This window comes from Lepidochelys olivacea (genome assembly GCF_965140295.1).
Source record: "Lepidochelys olivacea isolate rLepOli2 genome assembly, chromosome: 14".
Lineage (NCBI taxonomy): Eukaryota > Metazoa > Chordata > Testudines > Cheloniidae > Lepidochelys > Lepidochelys olivacea.
In genome coordinates, this window is record NC_140424.1 from 12,459,877 (window position 1) to 12,482,904 (window position 23,028).

General features: G+C 39.8%; 1 protein-coding gene and 1 long non-coding RNA gene across 4 annotated transcripts in view; one reads left to right on the plus strand and one right to left on the minus strand.

The window, feature by feature from the left end:
* CA10 (carbonic anhydrase 10) overlaps positions 1 to 23,028 on the plus strand; it is a 339,090-nt gene that overhangs the window by 269,192 nt on the left and 46,870 nt on the right. For both annotated transcript variants that reach the window (XM_084647578.1, XM_084647579.1), the window contains exon 5: positions 2,295 to 2,480. In XM_084647578.1, the coding sequence (XP_084503704.1) occupies positions 2,295 to 2,480 (186 nt within the window). The remainder of the gene's footprint in view (positions 1 to 2,294; positions 2,481 to 23,028) is intronic.
* LOC311530735 overlaps positions 1 to 23,028 on the minus strand; it is a 233,852-nt gene that overhangs the window by 80,141 nt on the left and 130,683 nt on the right. The window lies entirely within an intron of this gene.

Sequence of the window (23,028 nt, forward strand, 5' to 3'; positions counted from 1 at the left end):
AACTGGGGGTCAGAACCCCTTAAGGGGTCACGAGGTTAATACATAGGGGGTCGCTAGCCATCAGCCTCCACCCCAAATCCCACTTGGCCTCCTGCGTTTATAATGGTGTTAAGCATATTTAAAAGTGTTTTTAATTTATACGGGGCGGGAGGGGTCGCACTCGGAAGCTTGCTATGTGAAAGGGGTCACCAGTACAAAAGTTTGAGAACCTCTGCTCCAGTGTGTGGGCCCAGCAAGGATAGGAGCCTGACATACATAGCAGTTCAAGTGGCAGGAGCAAGTGTATTTGGAGTTGCAGGTCTCCAATTCTATCCTTCCTGGCAACTATAATGTTTCTGTGTATGTGTCCATGCAGGAGTTTCCTTATTAAGTGTTGGTCCCTCCAAGTCGAAAGAGAGGCACACTGGAGGGTGTAATGAGAGAGGCTTGCTGTGCTACTGGTATGCTGTACCTGTTGTGTGCATAGAGGATTTCTATTCCAAGCACTCACAATGTGGCCTCCTTATAAGTGCTGCATTTTTGAAAGGAGATAGAGAGGAAAAAAGAATATTATCCCTTTTCAAGAATCTGGCCAGCTTACTTTTTTTCCACATATATACTATAGAGGGTTATTTGAGGCATCTCTACCTTGAGAAAGAGAATGGTGGCAACCTAATTTAAGATTTGTATCAAGCAGAGTAAGAGAATGGATTGTGAATATTTTGTAGTGACTAAAACTAACTGAATGTTCAATGAAGTGTGAATTTCCAAATAGAGAACCAGCAAAATGACTTTAAACAATTTTCCTCACCACTTGTATTTGAAACTACACATTACTTGTGATTAGCAATTTTATGTCATTCATAAGCAGTGTACTGTAACTGGATTCAATAAAACTGACCTGCTTGCAAATATTAAACTAAACTTGATATTTAATTACTATACGTGCTAAAGTTAAGCCAGAAAACTAGAGGGCATATATTAAAAATTCCAATCATGTTGAATATGAAACAAATAGCAGTATTCACATTTACTGCTTTACATGAGAAATGTATTTTCTTCCCCATTCTAAATTGAAATAACAGCAAATAAATGTAGAACACCTGTATCAAAATAAAAAAACAGAAGCTATTTCATCTTACCCATTTAGTTCTGTCGCACAGTTTGTAACTTTTTATAGCATACTATGCAAGAAGAGGTCATTTAAACACAGTAATTAGTATTAAAGATAAAATGTCACTGCAGCTATGTGAATTACTACAGTACCAATGTACTATAGGATATAATACATAATTGTCAAGCCTTTAATTTTAAATTAAAGTGCAACAAAGCAAACTATTGCTACACTTCCTTTTGATTAATATTAATTAACGTTATTTGCATCCCTGCAGAATTTTAGGAAGTAAGCCTCAGTCCCATTCTGCACTCAAATGAATGTTTTTCCCTACAATAGCATAAATTAAAGGATGTTCTTACATTATTTTTCATATACTTAATAATTTTACAGTATATTTTTCATTATTTAAAATGAAACATTTTTCTGCATTAAATTTCTTTTCCTTCCATTGTATACTAGCTGGGTTGTTATTTTAGGATCACTTTTGTTTATATTTTATTTTACAAACAAAGCATATCTTTCCATTCTTTTTTTTAAAAAAATAAAGATTAATTTTAAAAGGAGATGGGACACAAGAACTAACAAAGGTTAATTCTGTATCAATGTAAAATGGGAGATAAAATACAGAACATTCTTGTCAAAATAGAGAGCCTTATAACCGAGATCAATGCAGGTTTTACCATTGATTCCAATGGGAGTAGAAGGCTTTTGTAGCATCTGGTTTGAGACAATTTTCTTATAAATTTTTTATAAATTTTTCAGTAAGAAAAAATGAGTTAAATTTCTGATTTGTTTAAATATACTGTGAATTATTTATACAGCAGTTGAAATGTTCCCCTTTCTCAGTGCAGAAATTCTGTAATGAAGTCATTATTCAGGTCTTGCATAAAGAATCTTTTCACATATATGCTTATTTAGAGGTATAATAATCCCATTCATTGTGTTAACCACATGCCTGTGGCTAAAATATGTACATGGGGATTGAGCAAAATATTTGAATATAAAGTATAATATTTAAAAGCAGAACTTGAAATACGTCCTTCAGTTGGGTATTTAATCTCATCTTTTTAAAGATTTATGGTTGGATTAATCTGAAGGTGTTGAAGTAGAAAAAGCTTGAAGTCTGTATCATTATTTTCTCGGACTCACCACTGGTTTAGAAAAAGTTCATTTTATATTGTTTGTTCATTTTGTTTAGGTCAGTGGGACAATGTATAATACAGGGAGACATGTTTCTCTACGATTAGACAAAGAGCATTTGGTGAACATCTCTGGAGGGCCCATGACATACAGTCACCGCCTGGAAGAGATCCGGTTACACTTTGGAAGTGAAGATAGCCAGGGATCAGAACATCTGCTTAACGGACAAGCTTTTTCTGGGGAGGTATGTCAATGTACTTAAAGTTTAAAATGAACCACTATGAAATACCTGCTCTCCATTTCTGCCTAAGAGTAGTGTCAAACTAATTGCGGCTCATGAAAAATTATCTCCTTTTCTCCATTTTGAAAAGAAGGGAATTTTTTTTTTAATTGTGCATTGTAATACATGTGTATCTCATCAAACACAGCATGTTCACTGCCAGGTGTGTGGTGCAATATAGGGACTGCTGTGTTAGATACATGCTACTCACATGTTGATATAACTAAATTGCAGCTGAGGGGTTGGTTTTCCAGGCTGGGGTTTTCAAGGAGACTAAGGAAATTAGGGGTGAAATTCTGGGTTATAGAAGTCAGTGGCAAAACTCCCAACAGTTTAATAGGACCCTTAGTGCTTAAATTTCATTGAATTTCAATGGGTTTGGGGCACCTCCCTTTTTTAAGTTGGGATTTTCAAAGGAATTTGAATAGAATATTAACTAGCTATCCAAGAACATTCTGAAATTGCAGCACAATATTTTTTATTCTTTAAAACAGAAAAATAATTTTACAGTCAACAGCATGAAGACCGTAAAAGCTTCCAGTAAATTAGACCCAGACAAAATGCAAGGTAGAACATGAAACACTCAGATTTTTACCATTCAGAGTCATAGTTTCAGTTACAGGAAAAGAATCTGAATGCAGTGCGTTCGCTATCTGTATGGTTATCCATGACAAGTATCACTGGGTTAGTCCATCATATTCCTAAGAAAACTCAAAACTAATGATCAAATTCAAAAGTTAACCAGAAAGTAATATTGAAGGTGGTAGTTGTGGCTAAAGAAAGTCTACCTTTATTGCTTATCATTGTCCAACATTTTCTACTGTACACCATAATCCTGTGAACGGCATGCAATGCTTAACTTTACACATGGTGAATAGTCCCACGGAAGTCAGTGGGCCTGCTCAAGGGACAGAGAGTTAACCGCAAACGTTACATCTTTGCAGTACCAGGACCTGACTTGCGGGCAAAGGAGATACCGTAGAGTAGTGATCCTGCCATCTGATACATGGTTCTCATCAGTCTCTCAGGCTGTGCCTACACTAGAGACCTTCCAGCAGCACAGCTGTGCCTATGGGGCTGCGTTGCTGTGAGGTCTCCCGTGTAGCCGCTCTACGCCGACGGGAGAGAGCTCTCCTATCGGCGTAATTAACCCATCCCCAACAAGTGGTGGTAGCGCATCGCCCGCCGACAGTGCTGTCCGCATCGGTGTTCTGTTGGTGTAACTTATGCGGGTTGGAGGGTGGGGGTGTGTGTTACCCGCAAAAGTGCTAGTGTAGACAGTGCCTTCAGGGGCGCATGCACTGTGGTAGCAAGTTTTTCAGGATAGATACATGGTGATGCCGACAGACTATGGGCAGGACTGAGCTCAAAGGGGACAATCATTCAGTCGCTTTGCATACAGAGGGGATGCAAGGGTTTTAGTCTCCCATCCTTAGTTTGTGTTGTACCCAGGGGCGCTGGAACAGGGGGCTGTAGTCCCATCACTTTTTACCAGGCTGTAAGGGTGACAGATTGGGGAGGGGGCGGAGGTTCCCCCCTCCTTTAGGAAGCTTTCATCACTGCTAGAAATACCCATCTCCCATGAGCTTGTTTCCTGCTGGTGAAGCACTTAGCTCACTACTGGCAGTCTACAAATTCTAAGTAAATCATTAAATTAATGCTTCAAAAGAACTGCATCTCGCTATGGGTATATGAGAGTTACCTTCAAAGACATCTCGAGTACCCTGTTGTCATTCCTTTCGAAGACCAAAAGGAATAGTTTCCAGCAACAAAGCACTTATTTATTTTGCTGAAGATGAATAATCACATTACCATCTGTACCATCTATCACAAATTCTGGTGATGAGTCAATTAATGCATGGCATTTTCTTTGGCATTGTGCAACAACAGTTATCTGAAGAGCAGCAGATTAATTGCAGGCTTGTCAAATGATATTATAATTGATGGTAATCATTTGCTTTGTTTTGTATAACTCTGTGTAGATGTATAATATAGTCAGTGGCAGTGTTGTCATAAAATTATTCATGTCTTACATAACTGACTAGTGGATGCCTTGTTTAAATTCTGTGATAGATGGACACGTACATTGGATCCAGTGTTTAACTCATAAGTGAACATTGAGTGTTTTAATAAATACGACCTTGCTTTGCTAATCACATCTAAATAGTAAGAGTGATATTCAATACAAAGTAGTTTGCTTTAACAAAGAAGCAAGAAATGCGGCTGAAATATAACCCTGTATTTGATTTGGCATATCAGCATTGTTTCAGAAAGTCACAGGAGAGATTGATGGATTAGAAATATATCAGCCATAAATTTTGTGTGTGGAAGGAAAAGTCACAGAGTATAGACTGTAATGAAAGGTGAAAATGTATAGCATTGCAGCCCAATATTTAATACCATGCAGCAAAAGCAAAAAAGGGTGATTAAAAAAAAATCAACAGCATCTTTGACAAAATAAGAAAGACCTAGAGGACAGAGTACAGCTGACAGATGAGAGAGGGAAAGTAAATTAGGTGGGACTTGGGAGATGGAGCAGTTGGAGAGAGAACCAACAAATAAAGAGCACTTCTGACAGGTTAAAAAACACAACCAGCATTAACGAGTATGAGAACCAGAAAACAAGTGAAACGGAGGGAGGTGAACTGAAAGGGCATGGAAGGAATGGCCAAGGGTCCAGAACTTTTTTTTAAGCTTTGAAACAGGGTCATTCTGCTACGTCTGTCTTAGTACATAGGTCACCATTAAAGCCAATATTTGCCAACAGATACAGCTCCTCTTTCTCAAGTAAAAGAAGAAAACTGGTGACCACTGTCAGTCATTATGAATGACAGGAAATACAATACATGAACTAGACATGGGGCTGAACCTTTTGAGATTTGGCAGTGTTTGGAGCTGGTGCTTTGCTTGGACTTGGACCATCTCTTATGTAAAAAATCTATTACTGAATAGCTGAGTCACATTCCCACATACTATGCTGTACCCATAATACAAAACAGAGGGCCAAATGAACCCTGTTGTATAGAGTTGGTACAACTCCTCAGCAAAGAACCAGCTTTCACACCATAGCTGTATTTGCCCTCGAGAGTATAATTCCATCCAACAAGCTCCAGTTTTAACAACGGTGATTTTAGATAAGCTCTCAGGTCTGGAAAGGGTTATTTACAATGTTTACAATTCCCAGCAGTAATACTAAGGAAATGATACACTAGTTAATGGCTAGCTGACTTTATGGAGTAACATATGCTTTCGGGCCTGCTACTGCCCATAGCTGTCACTCTAGTGATAGGATAATATTGGTCAATGGAGAAAGAATAAAGAAAAATACAGTACAAGTATAAATAGAAAATGCACTGCTTAAAATATTCCCAAAACACCTCAGCTAAGAGAAAATAAATGCAAGTCTAGGACCTGATCATCAAGAGCATTTCACTGTGCCCAAATGCAATCCCACTGAAATCATCGTGACTCCTCCGAGAATCAGGGTGCAGGACTGGTGCATTTGAGCCCATATAAAGGAATTAACTATTTGCCATGAATTTCAAGTCTTTTTGCACCTAGTTTGTACTAATAATTTATGAACATCTATCCCACCATTGGTCTAGCAGTGCTGGTAGATGTGGTGGGAGTTTTAGTATAATTTGGATACAGGCATGATTCTCAAATTTACACACACCAGTGCTAGGGAAAAGTTTGAAAATCCCTAGTGTGCTAAGGAAATCTTGAAAACCTTTTCCACTATCGCTAACACTAGTACAGTTGAATCTGTGTGGCAATGGGGAGATTTTTTGGCAAAATTTCTCCAGATCTCCAGGGCTTGATTAGGGAGTTGCTGATTATTGTTGTCTGTATTGTGGAAGCACTTAAGAGCCCTAATCATGGAGCAGGGCCCCCAGCGTGCTAGGTGCTGTGCAACCACAGAACAAAGACTGACATTGTCCCAAGGAGTTTACAGACTAAGGCCTGGTTTACACTTAGATGTTTTGCTGGTGTATCTGTATTGGTTGTGTGTGTGTGTGCACCAACATACCTATGCCAGCAAGAACCCTACTGTAGATGCAGTTACACTGGCAAAAAGTCTGTTTGCCCATCTAGGCTGTTTTGCTCAGGGAACTGATAAAAGCTATACTGACAAAAGGACTCTTGCTGGTATAAACTGCATCTATGCTGGAAGCATAGACTAGCATATAATAGCAAATCTTTCAAGTCTAGATAAGGCCTAAGGCTTGGTCTGCATTAGCAATTTACAGTCAGTGTAACTACATCACTCAGCGGTGTGGAAAATCCAGTTATAGCAGCCTAACTCCCGGTGTAGACAGCGCTATGTCAACAGGAGGGCTTCTCCTGTCAACATAGCTACTGCCTCGGGGAGGTGGAGTATCCACATGAGATAGTATTCTCACTGAAGCGCTGCAGCCTTTTCAGTGTAGACAAGTCCTGAGCTGCTTGAGCTCACACTGAATGTGGTATGAGGGTGCTTTACACACTAGGGGAAAATTTGTGTTCTTACCACATGGTCCAGACCTCTATTTTTCTAGTCAAGACAACATACAAGTGGTCAAAGACATAGGGCAAGCTTGACAGCAACAGGGTAGTGGAAAATTGTGAAGACAGAACCCAGTAATGTCAAACTGTTTAAAAATGTATTAGGGTCTGAACACCACTAGGGATTTGTAATGTGTGGCCTAATTAGGTGTTAAAGGATGTCAAAGGAGATCTCTACAGTAATTGGCAAAAAGAAAAGGAGTACTTGTAGCACCTTAGAGACTAACAAATTTATTTGAACATAAGCTTATGCTCAAATAAATTTGTTAATCTCTAAGGTGCCACTAGTACTCCTTTTCTTTTTGCAGGTACAGACTAACAGGGCTGCTACTCTGAAACCATACAGTAATCTGGCTACCTTTTAGCACCTGATTATCACTTCACAGTAGACTCTGGGCAGATAATTGAGAATTGTAATGCTTAAAGGTCCTGAAAACAGCAGAAGCTTTTTAAAATATATGTAACATTCTATCAGGAATGTGTTTGACTGTTTCCAGCAACATGGAATAAGAAAGGATTTGAAATATGAGTCAGTTAAGCAGTTGATTCTTTATCTGGTGTGTAATTAAGTGGGCTCAACACACTTCTCGCAGATTAATGCATTTAATTGTATTATGAACATTAAAAGAGGTTCTCAAACTCAGGGCGTGGTGTACACTTAAAAAATTAGATTGACATAGCTACATCGCTGAGGGGTTTGAAAATTTGTGCACCCTAAGCACTGTAATTAGGTTCAGTCAAGATGCAGCTAAGTTGACACAAGAATTCTTCCATCGACCTAGCTACTGTCTCTTGGAGAGGAGGATTAACTACGGCAATGGAAAAAACCTTTTGTCAATGTAGAAAGCATCTACACTGTGGCAGTACAAACATGGCCCACGTGAAGTCCCAGGTGTGTACACTACCACTTAAGTCGGCAAAATTCATGTCACTCAGGGGTGTGGGGAAAAAAAATCATTTTTCAGGCCCTTTGATTCAATGTCACTTCCTTCTTTGAATCCCTCATCCCTGTCACCATCTACAAAGTTCTATACAGCTCTGCCATACACATGAAGAACTTGGAGCACATGTTCCTTCCTCAGGAGGGGAAAATTAAATAGTTGACAGCAGTGAGAATAGGAAAGGAAGGCCTGCCGCCTCCCATCTAAACATCTTCAGGAGACTAACATCATCTTCTTTCAGGCATAGGATCATTGTGTGAAGCAGAGAAGAATTCAAGCAATAATTAGTACAGTCTGTTTATACCATACTGGGTTAAGTATTTAGGCTTATGTAGCTAAAGAGGCAGCTTGTGCCCTCACTCCTGTAACAGCGGCTGAAGAGGGCTGCGAGAGCACGAGCAGAGGTGTTCTGAGATTTTACACCTGTACAGGGCAGACACAGGCAGAATGCCTCTGCTATGCATGTGGGATAGCACACCTGCTGGGAAACAAGGTGCAACATGCATTCCTCCAGCATCTCCTACCAGCTGCTAGTAGGCATGCAGAGGGAGAGGGGCTCTGATCCCTCTTCTTGGTTCTGTGACATCCAGTTAGGCTTGCTAGCCAGCCAACCTGCCCCTAGTAAGCAGGGAGCATTAGCATTGTGCCTGGGTCCTGCACAGCTGTATGGTAGTGGGGGAGGAGGTGTCTATGCTTTGTGCACCCATGCAGGACAATTCAGCACTTGGCCAGAAGGCTATATAGTAATATGTGTACAATACTGTTAAAAACCAAGTATAAAATATCCATAAATGTCATAACACACAACAAACTCTATCCCAGCAGTGTCCAATATTAAAGCTCTAAATGGTGTGTTTTGTTTCCCAAATCTCTCTGGTTAATTTGCTTTGACATATCTATAAACCTTTTTCCTAAAAACAAAGTGAATCATCTGAGAAGCACAGATTTAATTGTTAATCTGTTGATGGATAATAAACAGGTCTGCAGATTAAAATATGAACTAATTACTGTACTCAATTCCATTTACTTGATTTCATGTTCCATTAAATGTTGGTGTCACTTGTTGTGGGAGGTTTTAGATTTATTTGCTCTGTAATGAGTTATGCTAGAGGGTTCCAGAGGGATAGATTCCTTCAAATTGGAAGGTAAAAATGAGTGGTATTCGCTGCAGTAAGTGAACTGTCTAAACATCTATCAATATGTGACAGTAATAACAATCCCAAAACAATGTGTTGAAATCTAAAAGTTCTAGAAGCAGCAAAAGGGCAAATATTTAAATAGTGCCCAGAGTCATTGTTTCTGAATAAGGAAAATTTTGCTTTTAAGCTTATTGGGTTGTATGAAGAGCTTTTATTTACTTACTTTCCTGGAAATTGGGACAGGAATATTTTGCCATAAAGCAATATGAAATATTAGACAGTACAGCAAACTTCCTATGCTGTCTGATTGTAAAGAATTGCATTTTAGTGTCCAATAATATTAGGAAGTGGGACTTTGGTTGTAATATCTTTTTTAAAATGGTATGTTTGGATCCTAACTTAAATTCCCTCTTATATTCTTTGGCTGAACAGTCGCCTTCTGTTGATGGCTGTGATAGCCTACTTAAATAACCCAACTCCAGCAATCAATAGCTATGGGAAATCATATGGTAAAAGTTAAGATGTAATCACTGCATATCACTGACTGTGTTCTCATCTTCCTCCCCCCCCCCCATTTATTTATAAACAACAAGTCTAAATCTTTTTTAAAACTTGTGTCTTCAGTACCTCTGAAGACAGAAGCAGGATCTCCAGGGAAGGAATGAGATGTCAGGGAAAGTTTTGTATTAGATGCAGCTGAATCCACTGGACAAAGCTTTTAGTCCTGGTGTAATTTCATTGACTTCAATGGGAGTGTGGCAAATTGCCGGCACTACTATGATGGGTCTTCCGCTTTCTCTTCTTGGGGGGGTGGTGGTCAGGGCACCGTTTCTTGCCCCTGAACTGGGGTATTAATTGCCCCACTAGCGTCCTAGAGGAGGGGAGTGGAGAGGGAGGGACCCGGGCCCGCCTTCTATTCCGGGTCCCAGCCCAGGGGCCCTAGGGATAGTGGTAAGCCACTAGAACTAGCAGTTCCTTCCCCTAGGCTACTTCCATCTCCTGCCTGTCACTTATGGGGTTTCCTGCCCTCCCTCTGCACAAACCAGGTGTCCCTTTACCTAGGGTCTTGGTATTCTTAACCCACCACAGCACTTCTCCAAACTCTCCTCTGCTTCCCTCCAAACTGCTCTTTGCTCCAATGCCAATCCACTTTGCTTCAACTCCTCCAAACTGCTCTCTGCTCCAACACCAATCCACTCTGCTTCAACTCCTCCTCTTGTCTGATTGAAGCGGGGAGTTTTTATCATGTGACTGGCTTCAGGTGCTTTAATTAATTTATAGCAAACTTTCTTCCCTCTAGAGGGAATAAGGTTCCCATCTAACACTCTCCTGCTGCCCTGTGGGCAACGCTGTATCACAGGGAGTTCTATCAAGGAATAATATGGCATAGAAATGTAGGAAGGGACCTCAAGAGGTTATCTAGTTCAGTCCCCTTAATTTAAGGCAGGACTATGTAATAACTAGGCCATTCCTGGCAGGTGTTTGTCTAACCTGTTCTTAAAAACCTCCAATGACAGAGATTCCACAACCTCCCTAGGCATTTTTTTCCAGTGCTTAAGTACCGTACTCTGACACTTAAATTTTTTCCTTTAGTTAAAACAAAACTTCCTAAGAGCCTATGGATATGCTAACATTGTCATTTTTCTACCTTTTTGGAACAACTGTTTAGTATATCATCTTGGGCTAAGAAAAAGCATCTTAAAAAAAACCCACCAGAACTACTGTAGGCTACTTGCCATGGATATTTCTGGAGCGTGTGTTACTGTAGTGTCTAGACACTTCGGATAAGATTTCCAAAAGTGACAGAGATTTTGGAGCATGAGGGAGATTTTCCAAAAGCAATATATGGCAGTTAGGCACCTAACTCCCTTTGAAAGTCCATTAGAGTTAGGAGACCAATTGCCATTTGCGTTGTTGAAAATCTTCTTACCAGTCCCATTGACACACAATAGGATTTGCACTCCTAAATCACTTAGACCTCTTCTACACATGGAGATATCCAGCTATTTCTGGATATCTCCATGTATGGCCCCTGTTATTCCAGAACAAGCGTGCTGTCCCTGAGTAACTATGTCTAAACAAACCTTAACACACCTTGGAAAACCCCACTCTTTGTATATCCTTTTATCCATACATTTGGGGGGCAAATATACACTATTCAGAAAAATACAAGGATGGACTTTACCATCTGATTACAACAAACTCTACTTTAATCCACAATTTAAAATTAATTGAAACATTCTCCAAACTCTGAAAGGGTAAGCACAGGGGTATTTTAGTTAAGAAGCAAGTGGGGGAAAATACCTAACTGATAAATATACTGGTGTTCTCTGCTGCAAAACTTTCTTCTGTGTAGACTACCCCCCCGCCGACACTCATGGGAGTATCAGGCCATCCATTAGCAGGATTGGGATTCATACACTGGAAAGCAGTACAATGATGTTAGCTACCAATGAACATAGGTCTCATGTATGAAACTGAAAAATGCCCTTGCATGGAACCACAGCTGTTGCATTTACTATTTTGAGTGAATTAGAACAATTCAGTAAAAAATATTTTTTTCTATATGTGTATTTTTCAGTAGCCAACTGTTCTTGGGGGGCGGTGGGGTTAAACAAACTGGATGGTCACAGCATATAATCTAAATCCCTTTTGGTGCCTGAATTTTAAACTCCAACATCATAAAGCAACAAGGTACAGTTTTTCTGCTCAGGGAAGTAGCTCTGTAGGATTTGCTCTTTTAAACCTTTGGGGCATTAAAACATTCAATACACTAAACCTCTAGTGTCACTTATGAAGTATTCATTTCACCCGATTTTAGATTTTAATTTGCTTAAGGGTGACTTGACTTGCTGTGGGGTGATGTCTTTAATTAAACAGCCAAGGTACCTCCACAGGCAGAAGACTTTGTTCATTTTTACAGTGGTTTTTAAATAACTGGTAATGATTTTTCCATAAGAAGTTCTATGAGTTTTAACTTTTAGCTAAGTGCCTTTAACATAACGTTCCAGGGGAAAGGAGAAATCTTTACTGAACCACTTGTACGAAAAACCTTTACAGCTAACAGAAGGTAAATAACACAGTAGTGAGCACACGCATACTTTATCATCTTTTTGCATAAACAAAAACCAAACCCTGAAGTCCTTTATCCAGGCTAACCTAGTATGAAAATCAATGGAGTTTTGACTGAGTTTGACAGTAACCTTTAACTGATTCTACACAGGGACTGTCCAGTGCAATTATGCCAAACAGACCACTGGCACAGGACTCCAGACTCAGGAAATGGCTGGTACCTGACACTTCAGAGAAAGCCCAAGCCACTTCCAGAAATCCCATTTACCCACCTCCCCGCAATGAATCTAATTAATCATGTAATTCTGCTGATGGCGCAGGAACTTCCTTAGTGACTCTCCACAAATGATTAGTTTGCACCCTGATGAATAAACTTTGATTTCCCATGTCATCTTAGCCTGAATGGCTACAAATGTTATTACCAGGCTATAGAGCTGGTCAAAATTTTTGTGCCAAAAAATGGGGCTTCACTGAAAAAAGTTTTCAAGGGGAAAATGTCTTTTAGTTTATTTTCTGTAGAAAATTACTCAACAAAACATTTCCTTTTCACATTGAAATTTTTGTTGTTAACCCTTTTCTGCCACTGAACACAAGAGAATGAATGCAGCTCGAGTTTGGGGGGGTGCAGGTGCGAGGTTACCACTTTTTCCCCACTCTAACTTTTCCAAACTTCCTCATCTTTTGAAAACTTACAGTCTGGGAAAAGGAAATACTGTACCTTTGCCCCTCTGTAACTTTGCAAAGTTTGGGGACGTTCAGAAGAGTCCCTGAATGGAAAAAGGATATATGTTGTGGGGGTGGAACTCTGGACATTATTAATTGTGTTGCACTATGGGGGGGAATGATAATTCAAAACTTTTCCAAAAAGAATTACAAAAAAATTTGAATGGAAATAACTTAGAAATGTTACACAACATTGTTGCTAGCCTGCTGTAAAGTCATAAGTTATCCTGTTGCAATATTTGTCTCAAGGACCTGCGGCAGTGAAATCTGTTGGCCGACTACATGCTGCATTGAGCAGTGTTCCCATCACCTGGGCCAAATTTTCCTCCACTCTGGATAATAACTCATTTTTGTTGCTCTGCTCTGGATAATAGCTTTCTTGCTATGAGAAAACAAAACCTAGACACTGTATTGCAGTTAAAGGACATACATTTTAATATTCTATCTAACAATGGTATTTCCCTTCATTCAAGTATCCTGTGTCTGCTTTTTGCTTTTAAACTTCTATTGTGATGCTTCATCAATGGTGAACTTCAAAGAGCAGAAAAAGCTGGGCCTGTGCCTCTTTTTTTGCTCCTTTGTGATATATGGAAAAGGCCTGAAAAGTTTTTTTTTTAATCCCCCTCCCTCACACAGTTTGTTTTTTAGAGTAGTAATTCATGTCTTGTCTGCCTTGGAAAACTAGTGAAGGTGCCACTAGTACTCCTTTTCTTTTTGAAATGGTGATATTGCCAAGTCAAGGGAGTGGAAGTTGAGCAATTGACAGTTCAAAATTATTTTACTAACATGTATATTTCTAGTATGGTATTTTGGGTAAAGAAACCTTTGTTAAAGGCTAAAAACCCTTTCCTTGCCTCTTAATTTAAAGGTGTTACAGTCCCAAGAGATCCTCCAACAAAATCTGTCTAGCTAAGGTACTTATGACTGTCATTATCACATTGTCTGAGCATCTTGCCATCTTTAATTTCTCTGCACAACCTCCCTATGAAGTTGGAAAGGACTATTGTCCCCATTTTACAGATGGGGAACTGAGGCACTGAGAAGTTAAATAATGTGCCCAAGTCACAGAAGAAATGTATGGCAGAGCAGGGACATGAACCCAGGTGTCTCAAATGCTAGGCTGGTGCCCTAACCATCCTTCCTCTTCTGAAAAGACCAGACTTGATATTCGTGACGTTTCTAAAGTTCAACAACGGGTAGGAAAATAATCTTTGCAAATATTATACATCATAAAGTGGATATCAGAAAAGGGCACAAGCCCAATTTAAGAAAGAAAATCCCTATAGTTTTTTCCAGTGACTTATTTTTCTTGAAAAAAATAAGAAAAATTAGCATTATTTTTGCTAGTTAGTACATGCCATGTAAACTGCCCTATTCTCTAAAGTGTTTAAATCCATCCAGAATTACTAGCAAAAACTTTTTTAAATCAGTCAACTCCATGATCTCCTCATCCACTTCCTCCTCCAGATTATAATTATTTACTAATAAATAGCAGCCTAGCTTTCGACCCTTATTGCTAACTCTCTAACCTTCAGTTTATTTCAACAGCATTTCATTGGTCTCTGTCCCTTACCTTGTGCTTGATAGTTTCTTCTGCGAGATTTTATTAGCTTATTAAAAAGCCAAGTAAATCATGTCAGCTGCATCTTCCTTTTCATTACATTTGTTGGAGAACTCTCTCAGGTTGTAGAGTTACAATTTTTTCATACAGAAACCATGCTGGTTTGACCCTACTCAGGCTAGACTTATCCAACTGTTGTACTCCTCTCAATTAAAATCATACAGATACCACATACCATAAAGTCAATATACTTGTAACTTCAAGGCATTTTTATTTTACAACCCAGTTTACTTTTATTGATACTTTCTGCAAACTAAAAAGGAAAGTTTTTTTTTTTAGATGCTCAGTTTGTTTAGGCAAAAATTGTCATAAAAGATTATTGATTAAGAAATTCTTCAAACCAATAAAGAGGCGTCGACCTGAGTTTTGGCTAAAGCACAAGAATAAAATCTATCTAAAATGATTACAATAAAGGATCAGTTTTTCAAGATATTCATGCCTTAAAAGAAGCAAGCGTCACAATGATAACACTAAAAGGATTAGAGTTGACTAGGCTACAACAAATTTCTTCCAAGTCACTGTTCTGTCCATTTATCTCTTAATGTCACATCTCCTTTTGTCTGTCTACATTTTTTTCTTTCTATAAACTAGTGGGAATTAATGCACACATCTGCCAAGGTTTGCTGGATTAAAAGCAAAGGTAGGAAGGACTAGACGGAGTCACTCTTTAGTACATATCCTTTTTTAAAATCCCAATGACAGAAAAAAGTTCTCTGACAGATATTTTACTATGGGCACATGAAAAGGATTTTATACTTGTTACTTGGAAAGTTCTGTCAAAGGCAAATGAAGTTCTACATTTTAGCTAGAAACGGGAAACCCATCAATACCAATTTCCTTTTCTCACTCTCTATTGTTGTTTATTTTTTCTATCCAAGGCATGGAAACACCAACACTACCCCATCCTGGTAAGCCTCTCCCAATGATGGAATCAGTAACTCCTTTTTGAGCTATTCTCCTACATAGTGCTGTACAGAACAAGCTGTAATCACAGTTAGTGATATTCCTTCAGTGGTGTTGTAGCCTTGTTGGTCCCAGGATATTAGAGAGACAAGGTGGATGAGATAACTATTACTGCACCTACTTCTCTCTCACCAACAGAAATTGGTCCAATAAAAGATATTACCTCCCCCACCATACCGTCAAGTGGATATTTCTCAGGTTAGGCTTTGCTGTACCCATTTTTTAAAAAATCAGATACAGCATGATTGTTATCCACTGGGCATTCCTTTATAAGGTCAGTTTTGCCCTATTCACTCCCCAGCACTAATAGCAAGCTAAGCAGAAAATCCAAGGACTGAGGAATCACTCCTGCAAGCAGCCAAGCACTCTGTTCTCAATCCAGCAAGAATTTAAGTACATGCTTAACTTTAAACATGAGGGTAAATGTGAGTCTAGAGGTGAGGAGAGGGACAGCTCAGTCTTCATGCTTAGTCAGGACTTGATCCTGAAGCATTTAGGATCATGAAACTAAGCTAACCCTCTCCTCACCTCTAGACGTCTCTTTGCTACAGGTCAGGATTGACATACCTTGGCAGATCTCTTGTGGAAGAAGGCTTGTATGGTTGCATCGGTCTCCCAGCCAGTCACTACAGAACCTTTTCACCAGCACTAAAACTCATTATTTTAAAAAAGGAGGGGAGCAGGTTTCCAGATTCAGTTCTGATCACATGATTTGTGCCAACATGTTCTCCAGCAAAGCAAGAATCAAACTCTTATTTTTCTTTTTAAATAAGGGAGCAAATTAAAAAAAATATCCCTGGCAGTATGTATAAATGATGACTTGCTGCCTTTGTATGAAAGAATGAATTCTGATTTAGAAGACAAAAGGCTCACCAATCCCAAGAACACAGTGACTAACAAGCAGGTTCAGGAGAGACTTGTTGACATACAATTCTACTCTTTTTCTCATCAAGGAAAAGGAAGGGTCAATAAAGTTTCATTCAAAGTTTCCTATGGTACCAAAAAAGTGCAATAAAAATAATTATTGTTATTTACAGAAGTACAAAGCAACACAACATATGTGATTTATAGTTTCTCAGGTCACAGATTGCTCTACCAGGACACATCAATGCCTGAAGCTCTAAGACACATCCCAAAGTTGTACCTTTTACGGTACAGTTCCTAGATTGTCTCAATAGGTTCATTTAAACTTATTCATTTTTGTGGATAGTTTACAGGAAAGGCTTCATCTATTCTAGGATTGGTGGTGGGAGCCAGTACTGCCTACAAGAACTATAGCATTTTGTTCCACATCACGCTGATTAGCAGATTACAGATGGTTGATTTTTACTTCTTAATACTATAAAACCTGTTTTTAAGGAAGTTCTCTCACTATGTGGATTAATATTGGTTTAAAAATACTGTGGGGGCGGGGAGAGTAGAATACATCATGTGCACACATATGGACAAAACTTTCACCCAAAAGGTCATCAGCAGGATGAACCCTGGACTTTCAGATCCATGGCATGCACCAATGAGGCTAAAGGAATAATAATTATCCTTTATGTAGACAAGTCACTAAGGGAGAATTGACAAGCTTTGCCAACATGCAACACAGCTGTTTGCCTGGAGAGCAGTAGAATGTTGCAGATCAGGAATCCTGGGTTCTCTTCATGGCTCTGGCAAGTGAGCATGCTCCACTGGTTAGCCAAACCCACAGATTTGACCTATTAATTTTGAAAGGCAATGATGAGACTTGGGTTTGCTATATGAGAGATTTAGTGTCTGTTCCCAGCTCTGCTTGAAGTGACCTTATGCATCTTCTAAGTTATTTCTAAAATAGGAGAGTGACACTTCACTGCCCTTCTAAGGCAGAGTATAAGGTCTTGCTTAGTGAGGGCTCTTTAAGTGCAGAGAAATATAAACAGATGAGTCCAGAACTTCTGGCTCCTAGTACTGTGTACTTTCCCCATGCTTCTGGGTATTTGGATTGGGAGTCTGTCTCTGCAGAATATTGCCTGACTCAGCAGTACAGCATAGCGGCCTGATTTAGCTGACTTGCAGATCATCCCACAAAACCTGGTGCACTTGAGAGCTCTGCTAGAATCACATCTACCCTAGCTCTTGCAATGTTGTTACCTCCAGAAAAACTAATCCACCAGTAGCATCAGTGAGACATTTTCAGCAAAAGAATTTGTGTAGACACCCTGGAAATTATTTTAATCTGCGTTTGGGAATTTGCATGGTAGGCTTTTTTCTGCCCTGGTGTCAGAACATCTTGTGATCCCTGCAGATCATGGTCCATGTGAAGCCCAGAAATGTGCTGAGTTAAGAAAATTTGCACCCTTTGATTTGCAATTTACAGACTGAGTGCCTCCAACTCCTGAGCTGCCCAAGGCACAGTAGAGAAACTATTCTTCCACCCAATTGGTAAAACTATTCCCCAAGGTCCCTAATTTTAAAAATCTACCCTTTGGCTCCCAGATTCTAACGAACAGCTATTCCAATCTCATAGGATTTTTAAAAAATGAAGCAAGATGATAAAAGGAAAAAATTACAGGGGGGAAAATCAATATCTAAAGTTCCAAGGATCCTTTATCCTATGGCCTATTTGAAATATATATGTGTTTGAAATATTTTAGTTCTCCAGCCCTTGGTTTATATTTAAAGAGAGAGAATTACATTGAAAGATTTCAAACTGAGCAAGTTTCCAATAAGCCAATTTAGGGATTGTTCCCACAAATCTCTACACATACTAACAGTCCTACTGAAATGAGTAAAGGTTTCCTGGAAGGAGGGGCGGCTCTACCAATTTTGCTGCCCCAAGCAGTCGCAGCCGAATTGCCGCCGCGGGACACGGACTGCTGCCCCATTCTAAATGCCGCCCCAAGCACCTGCTTGGAAAGCTGGTGCCTGAAGCCGGCCCTGGCAGGAAGAGGCCTTTTTTAGCCAACTGGTTTTCCTGCTCTCTCACGCTAATCATTTTGGAAAAGAATTGAACTGAGAGCGTCCACTGCAGCATAGCCAGACATTAATGGTGCTGGTGCAAAAACATGCTGATCCTGAACCACGTATAGATTTAGGTCAATTTTAAACAGAATTAGAGGCAGACAGACCAGAACAAACAATTTGTATCTACTATGTCACACTCATAATATGGCTGCTGCTCCCAGCGTGTCTTTCAATGATTATATCCTCTCAACACAAGATCCTAGGGATTACATTAAACCACCAGTCAGCTCTATATGCTGAATATGGCTATAAAGCACGATAATCTTATGTTGTCACAAAGTTTTCAAGCACAAACAACACATCTCATTGCAAGTTGCCGCAACCACTTGCCATTGTTTCCTATGGATAGTCATTCTCATTTACAAAGGTGATCACAAGAGCTCAGGATGATGTGATGACCATAAAACTAATGAGGGCTGTCCCTGTCTGTCTCTGACTCCAGTGCAGGCTTGATTGTTAAAGCTGCTGACTCTTATGGTTTCCCAATTTCAGGTTACTCTTTGGAAGCATAGATTATATGAAGTAAAGGAACCATGCATTCATAAAACCTAGGATTCTGGTAACAAAATCAACACAAGCTTTGCTCTTGCAAGCTCGTCAGAACATCCTAAAAGGTAGCATTCATTGTAATGCAGACAGCTTCTGCAAGCCCCTTCGCTGTACTTAAGCCTTTGGGGCAAATGTATCCCTGGTGCAAATACTCTAAGACTTTTGTCTTAAATCGTTCAAGTTGTATTAGGGATACATTTTACCATTAGCTGGATTTAAATTAAGTTTATGTGGAGTTGGCCCCTTCCCTCCATACTGGAGGGGTTATACCCAATGTGTATTCAGTGTGTAGTGAGATACATTATTTGCTGTTCTCCATTTCTGCCCTGGCTGCAGGTGAGTACTGTAATGGGATTTGCAATTACAGCAAAACTTTGTTATTCCCCAAACCCCTTAATCTTACCTCACTTCTTGGCAGAGACCAGTAGAGCATGGTAGCGAAGTCTCTTAGTACTAAGACTGATAACTTTACAGAGTGTACTAAAGCACATTTACTAGCATAATATGAATTAGTATAAATAATTCACACTGAACTACACTTGTCTAAAGGAAGTACATCTGATGATGGATGGAGTAGCCTTGATTTCTAATAGTCTTCCCCACCATTACCACTTACTACTTTTGCAGTCTGCAGGAAGTTTCCTATTCATTAGTGAATGCTTTAGAGGTTCCACTGCCTTGATGAATTTTGAGAAGATGAATTTCAGTGCGTTACTAGTAAAAACCTGGATATTTACCATCTTAAGTAGTTCAATTTATTGTGATATTTGTGTATTTCCTATTCTAAGTATAAGCAATAAAACAAATTTTGTTGTATATGGTGCTGTGAACATCCTTTTTTTTTAATGAGATACAGGCTATAAAATCTGTGCTTTTACAGACAAGGAAACTGAGAGAGATTAAGTAACTTGCCTTAGAGGCACTGAGGTCTAATATATTAATCATGGGTCCTGAACTCAATAGAACTGGGTTCTAATCCTCCTCCTGATACTTATTTGTTACGTAAATTTGAGCAAATCAGTACCTCTCAGAGTCTCTGTTTTCCTCAATAAGTATCGGAAATATTACCAAATAATTGTAAAGTTCTGAGTAAGAGCAAAATATTGTAAACAGCACAGAGTGCCATAAGCTGCAGATGCCCAGTGCACTAACCCACGCTGCATCTGTGATGCACTCACACTTGTGACCCTTCGGACAAAACTAAAAATTGTATATGTTACAGAATGAAAAAATTCCATTCACCTGAAATTAAACAACGTATTTTTGGCCAGTTTTGCACAATCTAATGATGGCACATACGGAGGAGTGAAATAAAGGGCTCAAATTTACCACAATATTCCTTATTTTTGACAGGTTCCTTTGTTTAGAATGCCATAAATATCTGCTAGCACAGAAGCACGTATCAGTTGTGTGGCTTCAGTACATCTTTCAGTTGGTCTTGTAAACCCATCAATATTTCTGCTTATAATCAACAGTCTTTGGGCAGCTTGAAGTAGATTTACTAATTCTTTGCTAAATGACACTTTATTTTGTGGCTGGGGAGGCAGCTAACAGCTCAGAGTGAATCACCCAGTTATTAAATCTGAAAAGCTACATTGTAAGAGAAAAGTAGGGAAAAGGTATTTCCCCAGAACCCAGTGGAATCATTGAAGCGACACTTAATCCAGCTGAGAATTTGTTCCATAATGTTTGCAGAGGGGAGAATAAAGTGCAGTAGAAATCTGGAAGGAACTCTGTCTCCTTTTTGGTCACTGTTTTGATTAGCTATGGGCCTGAACCAACAACCCAGATCCAACACCTCCACTTTTTGCGTGAAGGCAGGTCCAGAGGATAACATTGCAGTGCAGGCATTCAGCATATACATTATAACTACTTAGATAGATGCTCACACTATAAGCATTTTTCTTCAAAGTGCTTTACAGTCAATAACAAACTCATTGTCATAACTAGCAGTTACCCTGCATGGTAATTATTACACCCATTTTCAAAATACATAGACTGAGGCACAGAAATCAGTATTATAGGCCAGATTAGAACTCATGACTTCCTGGCTTCCCTTGGTGTGCTCAGCCCAGTAGGCTTTGACCAAGTGGTTATTCCAAAACTTTTCCATGTGGATCTATAAAGGGAACTTATATGTGTAACTCTGGTCATTCCTTCTGTTGCAAAAATTATATTGTACATGCATACACACACACACACACACACACACAGTGTAGCAGTATGTGAGCAGACACAGCTTCAAAGAAAATTTTCTTACAAGTTACACACACACAAAGACCAACATTTTTACCAATCTAGGGAAAAAAAGTTTTAAAACGAGCTTTTTAAAGTTCCAAACTTTTCACTCAAATATACCATTATTAATAGACACTAGATGCTATTAAACAGGAAAGTCTTAGCATGTCTGTGAAAATATGTTGCATATGCTAAATATGCAGAATCAAATATGTCATAACTATTACTCAAAATAAAAGTGTTTTATGTAAGTTTTAACAATATTAAATTCAATGAAGCAGCTAGAATAATTTACATGGCTACATTTCTAAGGCTCCTGGAATGCTGGTACAGTAATTACCTTTTTAAAATGTCTCTACACATCCTCTTAATATCTTGTAATTTTTTGAAAATATATTCTCAAATGTATTGAACCATTTAACGAACTTGGCAGTGTTCAAACTTTTAGAGCTGTTGACCGAGTCTTATCGGTAGATTCTGCAGCTGTAAGAGAAGACATGTGTGTCAGATCGTTGTTAAAGCAAATAAGAAAACTGTTGGCCACAGACTTTTTCAGTGCCTAAAATGGAATGTTGGATGCTGAGCTCTTTTGAAAGTCTGCCCCGATGTTAATAGCTGGCTAGGTTGCAAATATTTTTGCTTTGTTGCTTAAGGAGCTGCCAGAAATTGAAACACAGTGTTTCAACTCTCTTCAAATCCCCTAATTCTACTTATGGTCATTTTTCTCTCTAAAAATCCTGTCTAGTCTGAGCTCTCTTGAAGCACCGTCTCCCTTAGACAAAATGTGTTGGTGAAAGTATGAATTTGGCATGGCCACAGCCGTTTTTGCTCTCACTGATGCCTGTAGGCCAATCCTGAACTCCTGAACAACCTCCTCTCTCGCCCCCAGAGTGAGAAGCGATTGTATCTCCTGGAGAAGGAGTTGCTTGTGAGAAGGGTTCCTGAAGAGGGACAGGGAAGGTGGGTACAGAACTGGATAGAATATCCCACCCCTATCATGCTCAGAACCCAGCGAACTGTTGTGATCTGGGACCAAGCACGGTAGAAGTGGGATAGCCAGTTCACAAAGAGTGGGTAAGGATCCAGATTGAGTCCTAGTGCTCCACCCTTGGGCGCACCTTCAAAAATTAGGTTTCAGCCCCGGGGGCTGTTTGGACAAGCCCTGGCCTTGGCCTGAGGAGGACTGTGACCGGCGCCTCCTATTATTCCTGCCCCTTCTTCAGGCTGTGTCCTGCCTCCAGAGTCCGGAACAGAAGTGGGAAGGGGGCTGGGGTTTGAAGGGCTTCCTCTGTGGTGCTGACGTGTGGATCCCCAGGGACTTCAGTGTCGCTCTGGAGTCTTTCAGACTGTGCAAGCAGGAGTCTGTGTTCTCGGCAAACAAGCCCGCACAGTCACAGGGCAGGTCTTGAATGGTGTTCTGGAACTCTGGGGGTATGCCTGAAACCTGTAACCAGGCGCTCCGTCTCATGGTGATTGCTGTAGCCATGGTACAAGCCACAGGTCCAGCTCAGGCTAGGGGAGCCTAGAGGAAGGTCCTTGACCCCACCTTGCCCTCCTCAAGAAGTGCTGCGAACTCCGGGCATGAGTCTGACGGGAGCAATTCCTGGAACGTAGCTAGCGCTCTCCAGGAATTGAAGGCATAGCGGCTGAGCACCGTTTGCTGATTAGCAACGCGAAGCTGGAGCCCCTTCGGTCGAGTAGACTTTACGGCCGAAGACGTCCAGCTTCTT